General features: G+C 40.3%; 1 protein-coding gene across 3 annotated transcripts; it reads right to left on the minus strand.

The window, feature by feature from the left end:
* Positions 1-179: 179 nt before the first annotated feature.
* papss2b (3'-phosphoadenosine 5'-phosphosulfate synthase 2b) lies at positions 180-22,928 on the minus strand. 3 transcript variants are annotated; one of them, XM_088634815.1, is made up of 13 exons: positions 22,764-22,914; positions 16,952-17,060; positions 8,299-8,413; positions 7,769-8,004; positions 7,474-7,612; positions 7,120-7,238; positions 6,386-6,499; positions 4,990-5,101; positions 4,378-4,583; positions 3,819-3,954; positions 3,077-3,345; positions 1,580-1,809; positions 180-1,480 (listed from the first exon to the last, which is right to left on the minus strand). In XM_088634815.1, the coding sequence occupies exons 2-13, from the start codon at positions 16,976-16,978 to the stop codon at positions 1,339-1,341; spliced, it is 1,845 nt and encodes a 614-aa protein (XP_088490941.1). In that variant the 5' UTR covers positions 16,979-17,060; positions 22,764-22,914; the 3' UTR covers positions 180-1,338. The 3 variants fall into 3 exon arrangements, with proteins under 3 accessions (XP_088490941.1, XP_088490942.1, XP_088490940.1); XM_088634816.1 differs by lacking the exon at positions 16,952-17,060 and having other exon boundaries at positions 8,299-8,404; positions 22,764-22,928; XM_088634814.1 differs by lacking the exon at positions 16,952-17,060 and having other exon boundaries at positions 22,764-22,928.
* Between the last annotated feature and the right edge of the window lie 868 nt (positions 22,929-23,796).

Consider the following 23,796-nt stretch of genomic DNA (forward strand, 5'->3'; position numbering starts at 1 on the left):
GTCTTATGCCTACTTATATTTTGTCTGTGCTGTTTGTGCTTCTACAATAAACAAGATTTTATATTCAGACTTGACTCTTGTTTTCTTAGATCTCTAATCTGTTTATCACGTGAAAGAAGATGAAAATGGCATGGGTACATTCCTCCCGTATGTGTTAAAACTAAATGAGACAAGTCACAACGGATCAAATAAATGTTTATTTTAAAAACGGAATAAAAATGCTAAGAAGCACGTCATAAAAAGGCAATATTAGTTAAGGCACAAAATTTGGATTTAAAATAAATATGTATTTTTTTCATATAGTTGATTTTGGATTAATGAGTAATCTCTACTGCTGACAGTCCTGTTGTATAGTAAGTACAACCTGCACCACAAACAACTTCATATAAAAATGTATGGGCTTCAGTCTATTGATAGCACCGAGTTCATTCAGGAGAAGAGGTTTCTCGAATGCCCTTTTTGATATTAGGCTTTGCCCTTTTAGTCACAGTTGTGGACAGCAAATTCAAACACTTGAGATACAGCAGTTAATACAAAAATGTTTTACATTCAACAGAAACAGGCACTTGGAAGATTTGTGTAGATGATGGTTTGTCCATGAGTGGATATCAAACAAAAGGGTCCTGATGGATTCTATTTAAAGATGCATATTTGCAAATAATGAATTTTGGAATGCTAAAAAAGTAAGTAAATGGCATCATGTAAGACTTCAGGTCACCTCAGCTTGCCAAGTATTTGGAGTATGCATTACAATATATTGATATTTTGTTTTCAAGTGCATTTTTTATTCTGAGTGCAAAGGGTCATTGCGATCATGAATCCAAATTATTTCATCTCTGGTCGCTTTGGATTTGTGAAAATCCAGGTACTATATTTTTTAACCAGTTGCCAATAGCCACAAGGAATCCAAAAGAAGTGAAGCTTCTTGATGTGAGGGGAAAAAACTATTCATACCGCAAATGTTTGAGAAAGAAATTCAAATCTATGTGATACGCTGACATAAGCTATGTGGCTTTAAGAAGAAACTCTTTTGTCTTCTGACCCATTGACCCATTTGGTCAATATAACAGAGCAGACTTTAACTGCTCCTCCGTCTAGAACTAATTTAAACTGTCACTACAATATACAGGTATGCATAGAAGAAGGGCAGTAGTGAAGTAAAAGTTCAGAATAAAACAGAAACATCTATATCACTGGGCTGCTTTACAGTTCCCTTTTAAAATTGTTCTGTCTTTATGCTTTTAGATTAAAAAATAAAATAAAGATTTGCAGGTTGATGACAAAAAATAAACCCGTCTTCTAGCCAGGTCATAGGTCTGAGCTGAACAAAGTAAGGCGTCACTGGTCCTTCTGCTGAGAGCTGTAGTATTCTGTCAGGACCTTCCATGCTTTAGGAGCCATGAAGCCATCGGGGGGATTTTCTCCGTCTCGCGCCAGTTTCCTCATCCGGGTACCGGAGATAAACTCAAACTCGCTGTGTCTGGGTAAACAGGGGGGGGAGTGAGTTAGCACCGACAGCACGGAGGTACTCATGTAGAAAAGACTGTTTGGCCACCACGCCCTGCCCTGCCTTCCTCACCGCTCGGGGTCGTAAAAGTCCATCGCTTTCTTGGTTTTGTTGTAAGCCGCCACCCTGAAGGGGATGATCTCCACGGAAGTGAGCCCCGGGGCCATGGTCAGCACCTTGCCTCCGTGCGTCGGCTCGTACAGGTCCTTCCTGGTCTCGGGGTGGGGCATCCCCGCGGGGTCCCGGCCCACGATGTAGAAGTTGGCTCCGGCGATCATGCGAGCCCGGCAGTGCCACTGCACCTGCAGAGGCGGCAACCGAAACGGGTTTGGACTCTTTCATGAAGCTAACGGGCCTACATACACGTACACGTGGAGCTTGCCACGTACGCAGAGGCAACAGTTTTAATCATGATATTCACTACAAAATGCAGCACTCAGAAAATAAAACGGCAGGCAACAGTGTTTGCAGGTTTAAACACAAAGGTCAGCAGTTTTAGTAGTTTATTCTGTTCTTCAAAATATATTATAGCTAGTTTAATATAGCATCTGTGATCTAATCTTGGTAAAACAATGTACTTGCTCTGCATTTTTCAGTCATAATACGCCAGTATTGGATTACATTTTGTGTAATGCATTACCTCGCCATCTTTTTAAGATGCGACTGGTTTGTTTTCTAGGTGGGCAGAATGCCAGCTGTGCTGATGTGACACGTTTGGGGGAAAAAAATGGAGTATTCTATAAGTCACGCAAGTTTTTTCCTTCTTGCGTAACTGGTAGAACAGATAAAAGCTTGTGGCGTGCTTCACAATAATTGTAAAGGGAAAAAAAAATGTGCACCAAAGGTTAATTTGGTGCAGTTCAACTGAAGTTAGCTGTTCCTAATACATAGTGGAAACTTCCATCATTCTTCTATTTTCTAACCACTTCTTCCTATTCAGGGTCACAGGGGGGCCAGGGCCTATCCCGGCAAGTAACTGGAGCAAGGCAGGGTGCACCCTGAATGGGACACAAGTCCATTGCAGGGCAGACGCACAGACACACACACTCACACCAGGGCCAATTTTCCCAGAAGCCAAATAATCTGGCTGGCAGTATGTTTCTTCTGGACTGTGCGAGGAATCTGAACCACCTGGAGGAAACCCATGCGATCACGGGGAGAACATACAAACTCCATGCAGACGGCGCCCCAGGTCTTGAACTGAACCCAGGGCGCCAGCCTCAAGAGGTAGCAATGTTGACCACTCGGCTACCCTAGCACCCTGTAGTGGACGCTTCTACGTAGCCTAAATAACCTATAGTAAATGACCACAATGAGAACGGAGATACTTGGATTTCAGGAGCAGGCTTTTCAGGTTTTTCATTCCAGCAAATCTGTTGGCATGGCTCCCTAACATTAGAGCCGCCTATCTTGAGTAAAGTGTTGCCTTAGTCATGTCGAGGCGGTGAGGAAACAGTAACTTTCTATCTGAACTGATTTCCACTGACAGTATGTTTGTGCCCAAGTCTTTCGCGCCGTTGTTGTCAGGCCTTGAGCTCCCTCAGCCCCCAGGGAAGAGGAGACACTCACCTCCGTGGGCCCCGCGTACAGCATGGGTGAGGGGAATATGGCCACGATGGTGGAGTCCGGGTCCAGGACGCGCTCCTCCAGCACGGCGGCGTGCTGCTTCATGCGCCACGCCAGCGGGACGTCGTCGTCCTTGGTCCAGCCGCCCAGCGGGTGCAGCAGCAGCACGGGCCGCTTGTACCCCCTGTCCAGAAGCCGGCGCTTGGTGTCCTGCATCAGCAGAGCGTGCCCATTGTGCACTGGATTGCGCAGCTGGAAAGCAAAGATGGCGTCTGACAGAAACAACAAAGAATGGTGTTAAGGAGGACACAGGAACATCCCCTTCGAGGTCAAGCCTGGAAGTTCAGCAGAATTTAAACTTTTTGGGGTTCTTTTCTTTAATAGTGTTAAACAGTTTCTAACAGAAATGTTATAGGTTTGAACTATATACAGTAGGAAGGAACTGATCAAAGAATCCTTGGTATGCTGTTTTAGTTGAAATGGGACTTTACAAAATACCTTGCTCCTCATAATATTCTTATTTTATTCAATCAAGTAAAAAGACCAAATACATCTCAGCAGTCTACATGGCAAATTTCATCACATAAAATTGAACTTTTCATATTTAGCTGATCTTATGAGGAGATCACTGGCTCAGAAAAACAAAACAGTGAGCTATGGATTCCATCCATTGGACTTTTGTGTGAACAACTTAGATTTCCCTGTTTATTATTTTCCTGAATTCTGTACTCCTTCCTCGCTTCACCTGCTTTCATTTCCTTGAATTTGTGCTTCAGTTCCCGGGGGGTCAGTCGGAACTGGTCCAGCCCATCGTTCCATTTGATTCTCTCCAGCACTTCCAGGTCACCCCCAACCAGCCAGTCCCCACTCTCCATGACCATCTGTAAAACCCAAACACATGGTGCACCATTATTCCACCGCAGACTGGCGCACACATCGCATTACTCTCCGATTCCAAACGGAAGACCTAAAATACACGTGAAGCATGAAAAATATATTCTTTATGCCAGTACCTAAAATCAAAATTTTAATTGCAGTGATTGTTACAAGACAGCTCCGACTGACATAAGAACATAGGAAAGGTTACAACAGGAAGAGGCCATTCAGCCTCCCTGGCCTGTTTGGTAGTTAGTACTTAATTGATCTATGTATCTCATCCTAACATTTTCTGAAAGAAACCAGGGTGTAGGGCTTAACCACACAGCTGGGTAGCTTGTTCTGCACCCCAGCCACCCTTTGTGTATAGACGTATATGCCTCCTGTTCTTGGTTTTAAATGCACTTCCACTGAAGGATCCACAGTACCTTGATATAAGGGTGCTGGGTGCAAGTGGTGCCCCACTGCCTGGCACAGCGCTCTTCCTTCCTGTGTTCATAAAACTCAGGGTTACGGAGAATAGCCACCCTGCGGCCTTCGTACACCAAGGCAAAAGCAGCACACCCATCCAGGTTCTCTTTGTTCTCCGTAGACACAGGCAGGACGATGGGCACAGACATGTTGATAGTGCCACCTGCAAGGGTAACAGCCTTTTAGCAGCTCTCTGAAACACAGTATTCATACTCATCCTGTGCAATCTGGCTACCTGCTTCTTCTTACAGTCCCCACAGTTTGAAACTGACTGTCTCTTGCCCCTACTGTAGTTCCTGCAATTTCTCACATGCTGAAATTGAAGATTATGGTTAGTGGTTTAGCTGCGAATAGTGGTTTTGCAGCAGGAGGAGAGGAGGAAAGCATTGCATACATTTGTTAAAAGTTGCTTTGAGAATGCAAACTGAAGTACAAAGGTTTTGGTCAAAGTTTTAAAAAATGTATATACTGAAGGGCCAATTCAAAACACAACAAACACTATTGGTTTCTATACTCATTGTTGTGTATTATAATGTGCGTATATTCTAAAGATACAGTATGTCACTCACCATCAAGCAATGTGCCAAAGTGCAGCACCTGAAGGAACTCACTCTCTCGCATGAAGCCTGTCAAGGGAGTGGCCCAGCCTTCTGCCAGCACCTGAACCCACTGCAAGTCCAGCTGCAAGAGATCAGCAACAAAACTTTCTTAAAGGGGAACTACAGTCCCAATTTCTCAAACCGGTTATGACATCTTGGTAACAAAATAAATTCATTGAAAGTTTTTACACATTTAAAATTGAGCACCAAAATCAAGAACTGTTGCCATGTTGTCATGTTGTCGCAAACTCGCAATCGAGTTCCCATGAATGGCGAAGCCCTTCCCGCTCACTAGTCACTGCAATGACTAATGTAACAAGATCTATGAGTGAATAAATGCAGGTTGTGCAGTAGACATTTCACCTCAGAAATGTTCCTACATGATCTGCATGTAGGCTTAACAAGTAAGTAGTATTTGTTGGCAAAACCATCTTGAAATTAAAAGCAGTATTTCTACTGGATTAAAAGAAATGTATTCACAAACCTGCTTCTTTACAATGTAATGAAGCAGTACCTCATCACCAGAAGTTTTGTTACCGTGTTTTGAATTGCAGAATATGGCGCTGCACATACCTGGAAACTTCATCTAATTTTGTGATGTAAATTTGAGGATTTACAAGTTCCTGTGTACATTTTACTATCATTGTTGTTTGAAATGCACTCATTAATGCTTTTCTTTCTTACCCTGAATTATGAAAATTGCATTGCAGTTCCTCTTTAACTAAACAACCACTCAGTTGGAACACTTCCAAGTGTTAGTCAAGTTCTCTTCCAATGTGGCAGGAAACCACATTAAAGTAAGTATAAGTATTAGCATAAGGTTTGAGTGGGAGAACTATGTTAGTGTACAGGTTGCAAACGAACAAATGGAGACTAATTCTAGAGTGGAAAAGGTAGAAATAAGAAATACAAGCACTGTGTAGGGTCCACATACCTGAAGGGGTTTCACTAATTTTCAGTGCCAAATCATTATTTTGTTTTCTCCCTGCTTTTTAGTGTAGAATCAACCTGTACTTAGGCACTTAACATGTCCTGAATGACTCTGAACAGCAATAAAACAAAACAACAGAGCAGCCCATATTGAACAGCTATCCGATCATTAACAAAATAGAAACATCTGTGCAATTATACATAATGGCAACTGTCTGGTTCACTTTTATACTCCTCCAGCTTCACACGTGTTGCTCTCACACAAGGTACCAGCAGCATGCTGGAAATGGTACCACAAAGAGTGGACAAATACAAATCAAATTAATGTGGAGTGTAGTAAAAAGGACCTGTATCCAAAATGCTGGTAAGAAACTTTTATGGCATAATAGTAGGACTGAAATGCTAAAAAACAACAGGCTTTGAGTCTGTTCTGTACCTTGGTGATCTCAAGGGTGGGCAGCGTGTTGGCGTCAGCCCGAACCAAGTTTATTTTGTTCTCAGGCACAAAGAGCTCATTCACGTCCTCCAAGATGGCTGAAGGAACAATACTCTGCAAAGACACACAAACATTTCTCCTAAGCATCATAACAAGTATTGCTCGACTGACCAAGCTCAGAGGAAAGTTTGCCTGCTCTGTGAGGGATATTTACAGGGGTCTATATACTTTATTCAAGGTCATTTCAGGAGGATGTTTCAGGTGTAGTTTTGCAGAAAGATTTACAAACCAATACTTAAAGAGTCTGCATTGTTGTTTTAGAAAACATAATGACCAGGAAAATACCATGTACGTATTGAGACTAATGTGGCATTCTGTAAAGGATTATTTATTTAACGGTTTGGGCTATTTTTTCAATTTACTGAAACTGATATTCCATGTCATCTAAATCAAACAACTACATATCTAAATGGACTGCAGCCACATGTTCTAACATCACTAACCCCAGCTGTGTGGAAAATAAGCACTATATGTTAGCATAAAGTAGCATTATACTGAAATGTTAAATAAATGTGCCTGATGTCCAGTTTCTTGCTAATTCTTTGTGCTCTGCTTCCTTCTTGCCCTGTTATAAAAAAAATCAAACTTTTGAAAAGAATATAGTACAGTGCTAAAGAATGCTTTAGGACACTAAGGATGCCTGCATGTTTCCCACGCTTGCAGGACAAGAGTACCTGTTCCTTCAGCAGCTCCACCACTTGCTGGATGCACTCGTTCACCGACTCCTCTCCCGTCTTCAACACCAGCTCCGGTGCCTCCGGTTTCTCATATTCAGAGTCAATACCAGTGAACCCTGAAAGCCAGAAAGAAAAAAAATTTGAATCCAGCTGATGCCGAGACACACATAAATCTCTGGGTTTAACCGAATTGACTTTTAAAAACACAGAACCATGACTGTTGGCCTAGTTGTGCACACTGACCCACGCAATCCAGTAAAAGCTCCGTCTTTGCCCTGAGTTTTAAACAGAGATTGAGTTAATCAGGTGGCGAAAATGGTTCTCGTAAAAGCCCCACTTTCAATGGAGTACCTTTAATCTCCCCAGCACGTGCTTTCTTATAGAGTCCTTTGACATCTCGACTCTCGCACACGTCTAGCGGGGCATTGATGAACACCTCGAAGAAAGGCAGCCCCGCGCTCTCATGAATCTTCCGGGCTTCATTCCGGTCCTGGACACAGACAGGAGGTCAGAGGTCATTCAGCACAGATTTCAGACGAATGCCTGGATCTGTGCTCCACAGACTTTATTCCATGGCCTCGGCAAGTCATGCGAGTTCTCCCTAAAGAAAACAGGGGCTTTTGGCCCCTTTGGGATCCTGTGTTACCTTGGTAAAGGGGGAGATGAAACTTGTGATGCAGACGAGACCAGCGTCTGCAAACAGCTTCGCCACCTCGGCTATCCGGCGAATGTTCTCCTCCCGGTCAGTTGAAGTGAAGCCCAGGTTCTTATTCAGTCCATGGCGGATATTGTCACCGTCCAGAGAGTAGCAGGGAATTGCGTGGGACACCAGATACTCTTCCAGAGCAAAGCCAATGGTTGTCTTACCAGCCCCAGAGAGTCCTGTAAGGGATAGGGAATACTGGATTGAAGCCATGATAGAATTACAATAAATACATGCACTTTAAATATGTAAATATGTAAAACATGCATATGTAAGAAAGTATGCAAATGATATTATTTTAATAAAAGAATATATAACAGAGAATTTCTCCAAATAATTAATTAGGAATGTAGGATTTTGGCATAGCTGGGGATGTCTACACAATCTACTGAGAAGAGTGCCGAATTCACGGTGGATTAAAGGGGAACGGATGAAGCCAGACTCTGCTCTCAGAAGGGCTGCTCTCTGCTTACCCGTGAGCCAGACAGTGCAGCCTCGGAAGCCTGCCCTGGTGCCCACAACCTGGCCTCTCTTACTTCTGCTCACGTGGTGTGCCTGGAAGACCACGTTGGTCGACCTCTGGAGATCCTTACAAGAAGCAAAGTACACATGAGGAGGCGGCGAGACAGGACTTCGATGGCTCGAGCAGAAAAACGACTCAGAGAGCAGGTGGAGCCCTGCAGCCACCACCCTGAGTCCAATTGGATGTGACCAGGAGTCCCCAGGCAGCAGAGACACTATTGTCAGAGCCTCAGCAGTACAGTGTGGGCATTAATAAGCCAGTATCTTCTCAGCTTTGGGTGAAGAGGTGACTGCTGTCAGATGCCTGTGGGCTTGCAGCCATATCAGGAGAAAAATGCTGTCCTCAGACTGGGACATACTGTAGGGCTTGCAGTGTGTCAGGAGAGGAATGGCTCTGATGAGTGAATGTGTTGGAGGAGAGCATATACAGGGCTTCGTTCTGAATGTGTGTCACAGGACTTGTAGCCCTGAGAGAAGCCCTAAGCAACTGGAGACTGCAAATTAGTATGCATACGATACAAATATCATTGGGAGTAAAAAAGAAAAGAGAAAAAGAAAAACAGAAAGAAGTGAATCAACCGCTATATACCGTAGTTTAGCAACTAATTTCCCCAATTACCAGCAAGTTCCCTAAGGTTCAAACATTTGTTCTTAAGCAACAGTAAAGGAAGGCTGTATGATGTTCTACATAATGTAAGGAGAAGGAATATTTCAAGAATAAAGAACTTATTCCACACTTTTACTGACAAAAATAAATATTTACAGCTCTATGATTTATTTTCTGCATTCCAAGGCATATACTGTATTTCGCTACATAATTGGCTGATGTTTGACTTTATTATATGGGCGGATCACTACAACTACCAGTCTTTGTCCTCTGGCTAAGTACGTGACAGCAGTGGTGCCAAATTGCATTTAGAAATGATGTGGTTTATGAAAATGTCCTGGGAGGAAAATGAGTTTATTATGAGATGATGTTCCTGCCATGGCAGATGACCTAACACAGGGAACACCTCCACACATCTCAGAGATGGTGTCATTCCCTTGTAAGAGTCCAAAATGCTCTCCTACAGTGTCACGCACATGACATGTAGATAAAAATAAACACAACATGGTCATATAGTTCCCTATATACGCTGTTCTATAACTTTTAGACCTGCTACTGGAATTTGTAGAACATGGAAGTCATGACAGAGGAGAGAACAGTTTTATTTTCCTGCTAATTTGAGTGCATTAAAGATTATGTCATTGTGAATCTGTCTAATGTAATTAATTTGAAAAGGGTAATTAAAAGCTTACTTAAAAAAACTTGTAGCTGTACCAAACTATACAAAATGTTTAGCCAAGCATCTACTTGAAAAATGTTAACATTTACAGTATAATTTCAAACTGCCCCCTTCGGGATGAATAAAGTATTTTGAAATACCTACAGTATACTGTATATGAAAGTCTAGTGGCATATTCACCATGTGACCTTCTTATCAACCCCTTTACCAAAGTGCAACTTGCACTACACATAGGGACTGGATAATCTTTAAACACTTTTCATAGCGTAACGTACAGTACATTGGGGGCCTGTGAATAGTTAAGGCACTTTAATTTTGATACACATTAACAAATACACCCATTGTGAATTCCAGAAAAAGATAATAGACCTGGGTTGGTGCCAGAACGTCAGCACTGAGTAAAGCTCAATTTAAACTAAATACAGAGGCATGCAAGCTCCACACTTCTGACTTCTGTCCCACACTACAGCAAACAGCCCCTTCACAGGCCCCTGCACTACGAACTGAGCAGGCCAATGCGTTTCCAACTCAGCTGAATCACTCAGGAAGACCAGCGTAGCAAGGCTTCTACAACTGTGAGCTAAATCTCCCTTCTTACATAACTGGCTGAAAAAGAGGACTGCAGCAGTAAGTGAAAAATAGACTTAGGAGGAATCTTGCAGCAAGCCTAGGCTTTGAATATCGCGATTCATTCTGTGTTTGATTTTTAAACAGCCGTATAACCACCTTCTAGCCTGTTCTTGTCAGATCTCAGACACTAAGCAGGGTTTGGTAAGTACAGGGATGGGAGACCTCCAGGGAAAACCAGGTTGCTCCTATAAGTGCCTTAGCAGGCCCAGTAGGTGGTGCTCTTCCTTCTGGACCAAATTTTCCAAACCAACACCCCAGAACGGTGGCCAGGAAAACAGTGCTAGAGAAGGTGTAATCCAAAGGAAAACATGTTCAACTAAAGTCCTGACTAATGGGTCATCAAAGATTCCGAGACACTTTTTTGTAAGAGCAGCAGTGTTAACAGAGAAGTTGACTAAAATTCAACTCTGAACTTGCAGAACGTTGCCTTCCTAAAATTCCCACTTAATACAATTGGTAAATTGGTAAACTGACTCCTCTGTCTGTTCAGTGGTGCAGCTGGAGCACAATAACTGCCACACATCCCCCAGACAGGCGCCGCACTTCAACAAAGTGGTATGTTTGGTGAAGTTACGGGTAAAGCGCTTCAGAAAGAAAAATAATACATAAATACAATTACAATTAAAGTAAAATAAAATGAACAGCAGTAATCCCTCTTTTTTCATTCTGCATAAGTATATTTGTTATTCGTGAGGGCTGGGTCAGTACCCTCCTGGGCACAAATGCTCCTGTCACCTGTGTTCACCAGCTGGGCTTTGCCCTTTAATTGCAGGGCGCATGTCTGTGAAGCAGCACCTGGAGGATTACAATGGGTTACTGCAACGTGATCTACGAAAGAGGAAAACTAACTTTGAACAAATGAAAAGAAAGTCACAAATCACTTTATTTTACTCCAAAAAATAAATAAGAACAGATTTAAGTGGCAGCAGAATCTTTCCACTCCACCATACAGTGGTCAATAATCTGATCTGTCAGCGGTGGCACTGTAACGCCTCATTCATAGGCAAAGCAGAATGATACACCACTGAGCTGAAGAAAGGGAAGAGTAAGGTGCGGAACGTGCTCTGTGCAAGGGCAAAAGAGCTGCTCAGACAATGCAGCCACTGTGCCAGAGATGAAGTGATGATGTGGCGTTTTCAGTACCCACCCGCCAGCCTCTCTTTTCCTCCCTCCCAAAGTCACAGCACCACTTTTTCACCCAGTCGCAACACAAGAAGCACTTATTAGTGCTGGCTCGGACGGCCATTACTCACCAGCAGTCACAGAAGACTCATTTATTTACCAGAAGCCAAAAAAAAAAAACTCAGGGCAGCAAGTGTGCAGACAAGTTTCCGAAAAGAAAAGGCCTCAGTACTGAGGTGTGTTTCTCTTGCAATTTAGAAAGTAAACCAATTCATACAATCATACCACAGGGAGCTTAACAAAAAGGCTTTAAAAGCACAGAAGGCAGCCTGTTTCTCTGCTGGGACGCAGTTATGCTACGGACATGATGTTGCCTTGTGACTACCACAAAATGGAACGCTTTTAAAGAGCAAACGAGATTTTTTCTGTCATTTGAGGTGACCACAAAATTTCTCCAAAATATAGAGTACAACATCTGATTGATTTCAATGCGAGTAGTTTCTAAACAGCTCCCTTCTCTATCACTACTGTGGCATCTAGCTTTCATCTACAAGCCCCTGCACAGAAAAGGGATTGTGATCTGTTTTTTTTGTACAGTCTTGTAGTGCTAAAGTTGCTTTGGGGGGACAAATTGAAAAAGTTAAAATGATTTGTTAGACATTGTGTTACTTTTCAACTATTTCTTTGCTGATCCTGCTTATGTGATCTTGAAAATAAATAACATAGTACAACTTCAAAAAACATTAAACACTGCCTTTTAAAAAGATCACTTGGCAAAGTCAAAATCAGGCAGAGGTTAACAAAGATAAGAAACTACTGTGCAAATGTTACATAATCATGAACTGTTTAATGTGTCTACATGATACATACATGAACATTTTAAAAATTAGCAAGATACCAAGACTAAAGGTGTCTTTAGTAAATTTAACAGCAGTATTGTCTCTCTGTTCATTTTGCAATAGCACGTTTATTTATCTTGACGACTGTAATTCAATGAAAATGTACAAAGTCCTACAACAGAAGTTGCTAAGTTGTTCTTGTTTTCGTTGTTGAAGTTGAAAATTGTTGATTTCCAGTTGTAGTGCTATTCATTGTTTTTTGAGAGGGAAATCACAAAGAAAACAGCTGTCTGTTTTAATTGGCTTCTTGCCTTTTGACTGGCTTTTAGCTAGAATTTCTAAATACACCAATTCAAAATATATTAAAACTGCAAATTACTTCCAATCTTTTAGCATAAGCAAGTATTGTCTTGTCATTTACTATAGTAAAGCATTTCATTTCAGCAGTAAAGATGTCACAGACTGCACGTTAGTAGAAAAGAATGCATATATAAGAATTGGTTATACAGAAATTTATACTGTTATTCTTTAAACTTATATAGCGCTTTTTTGGACTCTCCACTCAAAGCACTTTACAGGTAATGGGGACTCCCCTCCACCACCACCAATGTGCAGCATCCACCTGGATGATGCGATGGCAGCCATAGTGCGCCAGAACGCTCACCACACATCAGCTATCAGTGGGGAGGAGCACAGTGATGAAGCCAACTGATAAATGCGGATTATTAGGAGGCCATGATTGGTAAAGGCCACTATGAAATTTGGCCAGTATGCCAGGGTAACACCTTTACTCTTTCCAACAAACGCCCTGGTATTTCTAATGACCACAGAGTCAGGACCTCGGTTTATGTTTCATCCAAAGGATGGAATTATTTGTCTTCACTAATATGAAAAATAATGCATCAAAAAAGTTGCTGTTGCTGAAATGCTATAATAAGGCTATTTGGCATTTAGCTATTGGCCTCATGATAGACATGATTCATAGGATGTTAAGTGAAAATCATGTGTATGCTTAGTGCCAAGAACACTAACCAAATCATTGCAAAAATAAAGTGCAGTGTTGAGTGTTTAGCATGTTTTAGCTCATAGCTATAAATCCTTTGACCTCACACAAATGGGAAATGTGAACAGACTGCTCTGACTTGTCTGTCCACCTCTGAGCCACTTGTCTTTTAACACATCACAGGCAACTCGGTTCTATAAAGGAGGATCAATGTTGGTTGGAGATGAGGCCTGGGAGGCCACAGAGGGCCAACAAAACACTCGCCAACTAATCCCACTCCACCCTTGGCAGTGCTCAGTAAATTATGCACCACTGCTTGTAGAAACCTGGTCCCAGACAGCACGTTAATGTCACGACCGCCAGCCAGTCTTGAAGAAAATGTATCTGAAAGGTTTTTTTTTTCAAAAGCAATACTCGGGCTACCTGTTGGTTGATGCAGCTGCAATAGTATGGTCATCTGTCGGTTAGTAGTGCCTCTAATGGTATCTGTCAGTTTTGAATCATTGGCCCAGTAGCTCGACAACACACTATTTAAACATTTAAAGCATTGTGGCAAAAATGACCAACAGCAGTCTTGCAGTCATCCTATTTCACACAGGAGCAATATTGTACTTTCCCCAGAGTTGTACCAATCAGTTTTGGAAGTAACTGGCAGGGTGATGCCTGATGGGTTTGAAGTAGAAAACCTAGACAATTTGTAAAGTTGTCTAGGTTGTCTAAAGAGGTCATCTGAAATCTCAGAACACAACAGACAAGCTCTCTTGACTTATGCAGGAAACCCATGTTACAATATTATAACTAAATTGATTCTAAACTAACATTCACATTATACTTAAATGGGAGTTAGGTGGCCAAACCGTTTCGAACAGACTTGCTTCAGTAAAAACCCCGATGACCCTGTGCTCACAGAAAAATCATCACAACAACTTGTAAGGAGTAAGTCTGAAGCAGAGGAACAAGTAAAGGTTTATTCCATGCCGAAAAGAGAAGAAAAGAAACACAACGTTTAGGTTGTGGAGCCTTCTTCAGGTCAGCTGACGCAGCTACCTACTTTAACTAAGTCTGAAGCAGATTTGATTGTTGTTTAAATGTGGCAAGTTTCAATTCGATAAGCGCAGTGGTTACTGGGAAAATGTAATGAATATATTGGTCAGGGCTTGCCAGGATAGGTTCTGGCTCCCCCACAACCCAGTATTGGATAAAGTAGTTAGAGAATGGATGGATATTGATCAGGCTGCTAATCAATCTTGGTTGAAGCAGGTATAACAATATTTTTTATCAACTGCCCCGTATGTGCAATTATACCTGCTGAGGACAGAGTTAATTTGCTACATGTTTTTGCACCAGGGCTGGTTTGAAATTCAGGAAGGAAAAAAAGAAAAATAGGTAGGTACTTTATTAAGCCCATGCGGGACATTCAAGAAATCTTCACTCTAATTAAGTGCTAACTATTTACACTCCTTCCTCCTCATCTGCAGTTTCTCCAGCCACGGTTATCGCTTCCTCACGGTGTCGGGACAAGCCTGGCCTGAGAAGTTCTCTCAAAGCTTCTGTAACATTCTCAGAGGCCACAGTCTTCTTAGATCATCTCCAAGGCTCAATTATGAACTGTTACCCATCACATCTTCCCCGGTTCATCACATCTTCCTAAAGATTACTGCGCTCAGTAATTGTAAGTGTACAGTATGTGCTTTATATTCATTTTCACAATATTCCTTTTTGTAACAGAAAACTATGTAGTACTGTACTTATTTTCTGTAATTTTATTTTGTTATTTGGCATATTTATTTTGATTTGCACAGTGTATTAGGTATAGCATTAGTGTATACACATGGTATTGAGGTTGTTCCCAGTATACACATTTTTCATTATCCATGGACAACTAATAAGAACTGGGCATAATGTTTTAACTACAGCTGGTAATTCAAGGGCTCCAAACACCAAAATTAAGCAATACCAAAATTGTTAATTTAGTGGAGGCACAGTATTACTGAGGCTAAAGACAGAACTTTGGTACATTATTGGGTTTCAAATCCACTGAGAACTTATGAAATATCCTGCATAGTGGGATAACTGCATAACTGTGCCTGTGTCATGATAAAGGAGAGTCTATGCAGCTATAGCTGTTAAATGTTTTTTTCTATTTCCCAAAAGTGCTTTGATTTCAGTCATTGGCTAACATTTATCTGAAATTCATGTTTTGAGCCTATAAAAAATTTGAAATTTGTATAAATGAAGTGTTATGCTTTCTTAGGAGAGGTTGGATTTTCTATGATCAGACAGAGGAATGCTTGTGTTTCAGACAGAGGAGTTACAGTACCTCCCAGGCAACCTCAAACCACTGCCATGGTGCTAAAACAGCTGAACAGACAGTTAACAGACAGAACCAAGACTATTAAATCAGTGAAAATCAGTGGAAGATCGTAACCAGAGGGTAGGGACCGATTTCTATTGTGTCTGGTAACTGCAAGATTTCACAGAATTAAGGCCCCACCCCCAACACATACACTACAGAAACTACACAGGGAGCTAAAACAGAGCCAAATAGCTGCTAAAGCATTAGGGAAACAAATAAGCCCATTCATCACAGAGATGAGGCCTCTCTGAAGGCCTGGGACTAACTTACATTCTGCATCAGATTGCAGGGATCATTTTCCACTAAAATCTCCATAACTGAGCTTCATTCAGACTAGATAACTGCTCATCACACAGCTTGCTTCATTGAGGGCAAGAATAAAAAGTGACTAGTTTGCGTGCCTGAGCGATGTTATTATTTTAGGAGTAGGGAAACTTGTTACATAAATTCATTTTTGTAATAAATTGTCAAATAACAATTTTAAGGGCTTCAATTTTTTTCTGATTGTTTTAGAAAAATAAAAAACTGTAAAGGGACATTCCAACAACGTATACCAAAAATCCAAAATTAAGTAAATTCTGGGGATTTTTTTAATTATTGTTAAGAAAAAGATGTTTGAGTACATCACTCATCTGTAAATGGCTAAATAGTTCTCTCATACATTAATTTTTTTTATTTTATTTTTTTCTTCTCTCTATACCTCAAACATTTTAAAATAATTATTTTGTAGGGGTGTTCCTAAAATTACTCTGTTCTACCCACAGGGTTTCTACACAGTCAGATCTCTGGGAGATGCTCATGGGTGCATTCAAGTATTTAGGCTTTTCTTGAATCACTAAGGCCTTAATGTCTGTCCACTTAGCAGAGGAACATCGGAGAAGCAGAGTGATTCAAGTGTTCTTTGGGCCACTCACAGACAAATTACCTCACTCTCAGTCCTCTTCACCCCAGATATCTGGATTAGCCAGCAATATTGTTATATAATTGAGTTATTAATTATTAGAATTTTTAACATGCAAGTAGTTCCAAAGATTTGTAGTGATAATGGTAGGAAGGGTAATACTTCACCTTCAACTACACCTGATTAAAGCATTTCATGTGCTATAGAACAAATGTTTTAGTCCAGTGCTGGGAGACTGCTGTATGCCTGATCCTGGTGACTGACACAAACAAGTTCTGCATCACAGGCCAGTCAATATCAAATGTTCTACTATAAGTGTGTTTGGAAGAATTTCTTTCAGCTCTTACAAAGCCAATGCCATTTGTGAATTATATAAACCGTGCTCTACTTCAGGACTGCCTTTACTCAGGTGTGCGAGGTGAAATATGACCAATTGGATTTAAGCAGAAGCAAAACTGCTGACTCACTGTGAGCGTGTCTGATACAGGTGTCATTCCCGCCTGTGCCTGTTCACTAATTGTTAACTCCTTTGATCACCTGTTACAAGCTCTTTAGCCAATAATGAAGAAGCACATTCTGAAATAAAAAATGCAAAAGGCTCTGTGTGATCAAGTTGTTTGAAATAAGGATGAGTAAGATCAAAACAAAGAACCTGATCAATTACAATGCATCAGCTAACACCAGAGATTAAGGATCCAGCTGGAAAGAAGACCAGCAGACAAAACAGTCCCTCAGGACTGGAGTTGAAAACCACTGATGTTGAAGATACAGACTCAAATAATATTATTTAAAATATATTTATGTAAAAACTATTTAAACAGGAGAAGCATTACTTTTATTTGTCCAGCATGCATCTGCCTTATGTATCTCTCTCACACACCCAATTACTTTATTTGTCTTCCTAAAGTGTGACAAGTACAGTACTTAAAGCTAATTTGTTTTTCTTGTCTTATGGATGTATCTTTCTTACTTGTTAATGGCTCCATGATATGCTAAATGTATTACATATTGTGTTACATCTTTTACTTGACTGCAAAGTAATTTTACCATCTGGGACACAAAAGGAAGTATGGCAGTAAGAACTTCAACAGTAATTAAACCCACCTGAAGACTCCACAGGATGTAATAATAAACAATAGATCAGAGATCAGCAACCCTTGTCTGGAAAACCACAGTTTTCTAGTTTTCACTTTATCTAAGCCTACCATTTTTGCTCATTAACTATTTGAAGCACCAAATAAAACCTGCAGGACTGTGCGTCTGTAGACCTTTGTCCTAGATTTCACCCTGCCCTCCCAGACAGCTGCACTTTGTTATGGATTAGATGAAACTGAAGCTGTAAAGTTTATGTGAATTGAAGAATCAGAACTTTGTAACTTGGAAGAGAGGAGGCAAACATGATTTTATGTACCCGACAGACAATGTGCATTTTGGTTACCAGTTTTAAATGACCATTTAAATGTTAAAATATCAAATTAACATTTTCTTTACCTACTGTACTATTAGGTTATGTGTGAGGCCTTTTATAAGCCTACAACTGTCTTTGGTCAAATTCATATTTGACCTGCTTTAGCAGGCTGTTTAACTCATGTATTTCTTAGACTGGCTTTACTTCATTTTACTTCATTACTTTACTGTATTTCAGCAGTTCAGTCAAACCGTAATTGAGGTTGAGACAAGGTGTAACTCAATTAATGTGTTTTACTGGGATAACTGACCTGGTACAGGAGAAAGACAATCTGTTCACAAGAATGGGGCTGTGGGAACCCCATTTTTAAGGGATGGTGAAGAGAGAGGGATGTAAAAACAGAAGTACTGTAGGTGGGAGTGTGCCTTATAAGAGTCTAACATCCTCCCCAACTTTTGTTTTAAACGCTGTTTTGTGCTCTTTGTTTGGCTTATTGAAATGCAAACTTCTTATATTATTTTTGACAGTCTAACATCCAATGTGGTAAGACGGTACAAAGTTAATAACCAAGAAATGACTCCACAGCCTGTGTCACACTGAAATGCCACCCTAACTCACTTCCCTGTGGCCTGCCTTACCCCTCCAGAAAACTATTCTATCCCAGCTGGGGAAGCTTTAAACAGGGTTGTGGTTAGACTACAGTACATAGATAGTTAGTAATATCAACCTGAAGGCTGACCTAATAACCACGACACAAAACAAGTTGATTGTTTTAGGGGAAATTAAAGATTGAAAAAGAATATTATATACATGGAATGTGACAGAATATATGTTATTATTATTTTTTTATTTGTTTAGCACACACCTGTATCTAGGGTGATTGGTGATAAATATTATTCTTAATATTAGATCTTATTATTAGACATAAGAAAATAAAAATTATTACAAATAAGATAAGATCACTTTATTGGCCATATACAATTTTATTGTATTAGGAATTTGTGTTTTCACATACCCCAGCTTGCTCTCCATGAGATACAGACACGGAGAGAAGCTTGGGGTCAGTCATTTATACAGTGCCCCTGGAGCAGTTGGGGTTACGGGCCTTGCTTAGGGGCCCAACAGAGTAGGATTCCTCTGCCAGCCTTGGGATTTGAACCAGCAACCTTATCATTTATTATTTATTATTTCCTGAAAGCACCCAAAAAATTAGCTTTGCCAACTTGGATAGGTAACCTGCTCCACACTCCCACAACTTTCTGTGTAATGCAGTCAGTTCTAAATGCCCCTCTCCTTCGTTTCTACTTGTGACTGATTCACTGCTGCATTTAAAAAAATATTGGAGTAATGATTAAAAGTCATTTAAACAATCACTTCACATTTCAGGCAAACGACATACAAACCTAGAGCTACAAGCTCTAGAAATACCACTGTACAGTGTGATGTTTTAAATTAGCTTGAGATAAACCATTGAACATGCTTTATCACACTTCAGAATCAAACTGGGCTTTCTTATAGCTGTAATAATTAAATAAAGTACTTCAGGTGGGTAGCTGCTTCAGCATGCACAGTCTGCAAAGACACAGGTAATAGGTTTATTCCATGCTGAAATGAGAAGAGAGAACACAATGTTTTAGCTGTGAAGCCACCTTAAGAAGGTTTCACAGCTGAAACATTGTGTTTCCTTTCTTCTCTTTTCAGCATGGAATAAACCTATTACCTGTTCCTTTGCATAATTAAATATTGTTTTTTTTTATTTAAAAGGAAAATAAATGTCAGAGCAAAAACAAAGACAGCTAACATGAAGTGTCAGCACATATCCAAGATGTAATTATTCCAATAAATATTTGCACAGTAAAGTATACAACACTTTGTTTAAGAACTCTTTCATGTTGAGTGTCACTAGTTCTGGAAAATCCAATCCTTTTGTTAATCATATTGTTTGCATTCTAATTATCGTTGCCTGACCATGAAGACAAAACAAATACAACTGCACTAGCAGTTTTACCAGTTTACAACACGTATAACATGGCATGCGTGTGAAAGGTTGCTGTTAAAAGCAGGATTAAAACTAGCGTTCCTGCTTTTCAAGTTTTTATCTTACATTTTAAGCTTACCAACACCATGAACTGGGAATAAAGGGAATTTGGTAAGGCAAAACAATTGTTTAATCCTTTTGGAAATACACCTTTCCTTACTTCAGAGTGGTTTCAGATGTTTCATTGTAACTCTTTGTATTCCTCAGTACTTTAGCCTCTGTTTTGTTTTACAACATATTGTAAACCTGTGTAGTGTCATGTAAACTGAAGCGATGAAACATTAACTCATTCAGTAGCTTCCACACACAGACTCCAAACCCTTACATACTGTAACTCACTGATTCAAGCTGGACTCATTAAAAATGCACAAAGCACTAGGCCAGTGGATTTGCTCCGTTTTTTGGTATTTGGTTCACAGCTGGAAAATGCAGTGTTTCACTTAAATTCTTTAATGCCTTACTAGAAATATGTTTTAATCAGTCTCTGGTATATTTAATGTGATGAACTGCTTTTGAAGATTTCAAAAATATATGAAACCAACCATTTCTGTGGTTTGCCTGAGAATTCAAACTTTTACTTATGAAAATGATTACTTAGTTAAAGACTTAGTTGTTGACACATCATTAATATATTCCAACGAATGCGGGAAATCAATTAAAAAGGCAAAGGAAATGCTTGGATGTACAGGTAAAAGTATAGAATTTAAATCAAGGGATGTAATGTTAAAACTGTTTAATGTACTAGTAAGGCCTTACTGAGAATATTGTGTACAATTACAGTCACCACATTATAGAAAATATATGGCGGCTCAAGAATCAGTCCAGAGAAAAGCAAATAGATACATTCTGGGGCTTAAGAAAATGTTCTACCCTGACAGTCTGAAGGAACTGAACCTTTTTAATCTTGAACAGAGAACACTACAAGGGGACCTGACACAAGAATTCCAGCGTATTTCAATCAAAGGAACATTGAAATAAAAACCTGAGAGCATACTCATAATTAGAAGTGCATTTAAAACTGAGAACAGGAGGCACATCTTCACTCAGAGGGTTGTGGCAGTATGGAACAAGGTACCCATGTGGTTGAAACCGATACTGTGGTTTATTTCAAGAAAGTGTTAGGTGTAATTCTTGGACCAATTAACTACTAACTACTAACCGGGCTAGAGAGGCTGAATGGCGTCCTCTCATCTGTAACTATTCTTATTTAAGAACAAATGTCTTCAGTAGTGGGTAGCATGGTGGCACATACCATTAGTTAGCATTGCTGCCTCACAGCTCTGGGACCCTGGGTTAAATTCCTGGGGTGCTGTCTGTGTGGAGTTTGCATTTATTTTCTCCCTGTGTTCACATGGGTTTCCTCCAGGTGCTCTGGTTTTCTTCCACAGTACAGAGACATACTGGTAGGTCCATTGGCTTCTGGGAAAATTGCCCCTTGTGTGAATGTGTGTGTTTGTCTGTGTATACCCAGTGAAGGACTGACGTCCCATCAAGGGTGTATCTTGCCTTGTGCCCATTGAGAGCAGGGATAGGCACCAGCTCCCCAGAAACCCTTCATTGGAAAAGCAGTTAAAAAACAAATGCATGAATAGACTTCGGTAGTTCATGATTAAAGTGTTACTGTATCTGCTGTCTAACTTGTTATTTTTACTGGTAAAAATACCAAAAATATGTGGGTGTTGGAAAATACAAATGAATGCAAAATTGATTTAAAAGAGATAGGTCAGAACTATAGAAATTAGTTAAGCTAATTTTAAATGCCCAAATTAAGAAATTAACTTTCATTTACAGGTCTAAGAAGAAAGGCTACACATACTGTAGCTGGTGAAAAGACCTCTTGAATGGTTTAAAGAGAGAATAGTTTATCTCTGTTCTGAAACGTTCAGGACAGTAAGTCAGTCCTCACAAGGACGGGTCTTTTGCTATTTAAATGAAAAGTAAAATGCAAGTGAAGCCTGAGGTACCCCTGAGATGATGCTCAATTCAGGGAGGTCTCTCAAACAGGCATTTTGATCACTGTCTGTGCAAACACTGATTCCTAGAAACAAAAATATTATTTGAAACGGGCAATTGAAAACACACAGCTAGATCAAATAATAATCAGAAATTGTGGTTGAATTTGTCAGACATATTTTTGACAAACTTCTCTATTAAAGAAATATTGAATTTACTAACTATAAATATTTGGATTGCATTCAAAAGTAGACTTTCTTCTTACGCAAAGGATATAGGAGATTAGCCAGAATGCTGTGTTGTGTGCTTCTGGTTCATGTTAATGGTTTTATTTGTAAAGAAAACAGACTGGAGGACATGGTGATCTCTCAAGGTTTCATTTTAGAAAACGAATATTCATTTTCCTGCATGCCCTTCCCAACAAATAAGAATTTAAACTAGTTATTCACTATTTATCACGTTATTCGGGTACGTTAAGCAGGAGAAGAAAATTTCTTACGCTTCAAGAAATGACAGTTTTAGAAGAGCGAGCTCGTATGCTCATGAATGGACTGTTTTTTCAGTAAGCGATCGCCCTCATGCTACAGTATACAGTCATCTCAGTCTCACAAGCATTCGTGGACAAACCTAACTGAAAAAGATAACAAGCATTAGCTGTCTTATAAAATGTTAATAAAAAAGTTGTATGTTTGTCTATGAGACTGCAAGAAATAGGGCTTTCTTCTTTCAATAAACTCTCATCATCACTTCCCCGCAAGAGTTCAAATATTTGCTAACTCTGTGTTATTTTGTAAATTCCTGGCAGAAAAGAAATGTCATTTGAAACTGAGGGAGATTGCATCGTGTAGATAAAGAAAAGTCAGTAATGCAGTTTTCTTACCGTTTTTTGCTTTTTGTTTCCAGACATGTTGCAGACAAGTCTTTTATCCCGGACCCCTTTACTTCCCGACCTCTGACGGCTGGTCGGAATTTGTCTTGTGCTTTAAGGTATTTGATTAGTTTGGAGCAAGTAAACGAGAAGAGCAGGGGTTTAAAAGGCTTCAAGACACGTAGCATTTCCCTTGTCCTGCCCCTTTCCCCCCTCCTAAATCCGCTCATCTGCATACACTGTAAAGAACAGCCCAGCGCGTCAGAATCTCCACATTCCTGCACAGAACACCGAGAACTGAAGGGATCCGGCCGCAATGGCACAAACATGTTGAAACACTTACAGATTTCGAAGTCATTCCTTCTGTCGCGATCGAGGTTATTGTGCTGCAGAATACAGGGCTATAGCATAGTGGAGAGCTCCAAATATCCTCCTGCATAAACGAAAACTTGGTTCCCTTATTAAATGTAAGCGCAGGAAGGCATCGAGATGATGTGTCGGTTAGCGCTGATGCCGCACGGCGGCTTCGATACCGACCTGGGGGCTCTATCCGCAGTATATGGAGTGTGTGGGTTTTATTCGAGTGTCTCAGGCTTCCATATATATATATATGTCTACAGACGGGCTGTGTGGGTTAATAGGCATGTCATAACCCCCCCTCCCTCTCCCTCTCCAGTGTGCGTGTGTGTCCAGCGATAGACTGGTGTCCAGTCTAGGACATCACATCTTGAGTGAATTGTTCACTCTCTGATCCAGCGACCCTGTATTGGACTAAGAGGTTATTGCAAAAAGATGGGCCAAAGCACAAATGCAAAGTACAACTGAAGCTCGTTTTAGCAGTCCAGTGCTTTAAATTAATCTATAAGGCTACCCATATCGAAAAGTTGTGAGGAATCAGTACCTTGAAAAATGATTAAGTGTTAATAATTATACTTTAGTTAGATTAATTTAAATAGATGCCAGCATTTTGTAGATTTAGCTCGTGTTCATTCTAAAACCACACCTAGCGCAAGCATAATATTGCCATATAAGAGATCAGTAGTCC

Source organism: Lepisosteus platostomus, chromosome 6, assembly GCF_059453375.1.
Source record: "Lepisosteus platostomus isolate fLepPlt1 chromosome 6, fLepPlt1.hap1, whole genome shotgun sequence".
In the NCBI taxonomy this organism is placed as follows: domain Eukaryota; kingdom Metazoa; phylum Chordata; class Actinopteri; order Semionotiformes; family Lepisosteidae; genus Lepisosteus; species Lepisosteus platostomus.

Bases quoted from the DNA above. Each gene is read 5' to 3' on its own strand.
- papss2b (XM_088634814.1), bottom strand. From the start codon at position 22,790: ATGTCTGGAAACAAAAAGCAAAAAACG. The intron at 3,955-4,377 runs GTACTGTGGATC...TGGGTTTTACAG, and splicing joins CCCAGCACCCTTATATCAAG to ATGGTCATGGAGAGTGGGGA. The intron at 1,481-1,579 runs GTGAGGAAGGCA...CTGTTTACCCAG, and splicing joins GACTTTTACGACCCCGAGCG to ACACAGCGAGTTTGAGTTTA.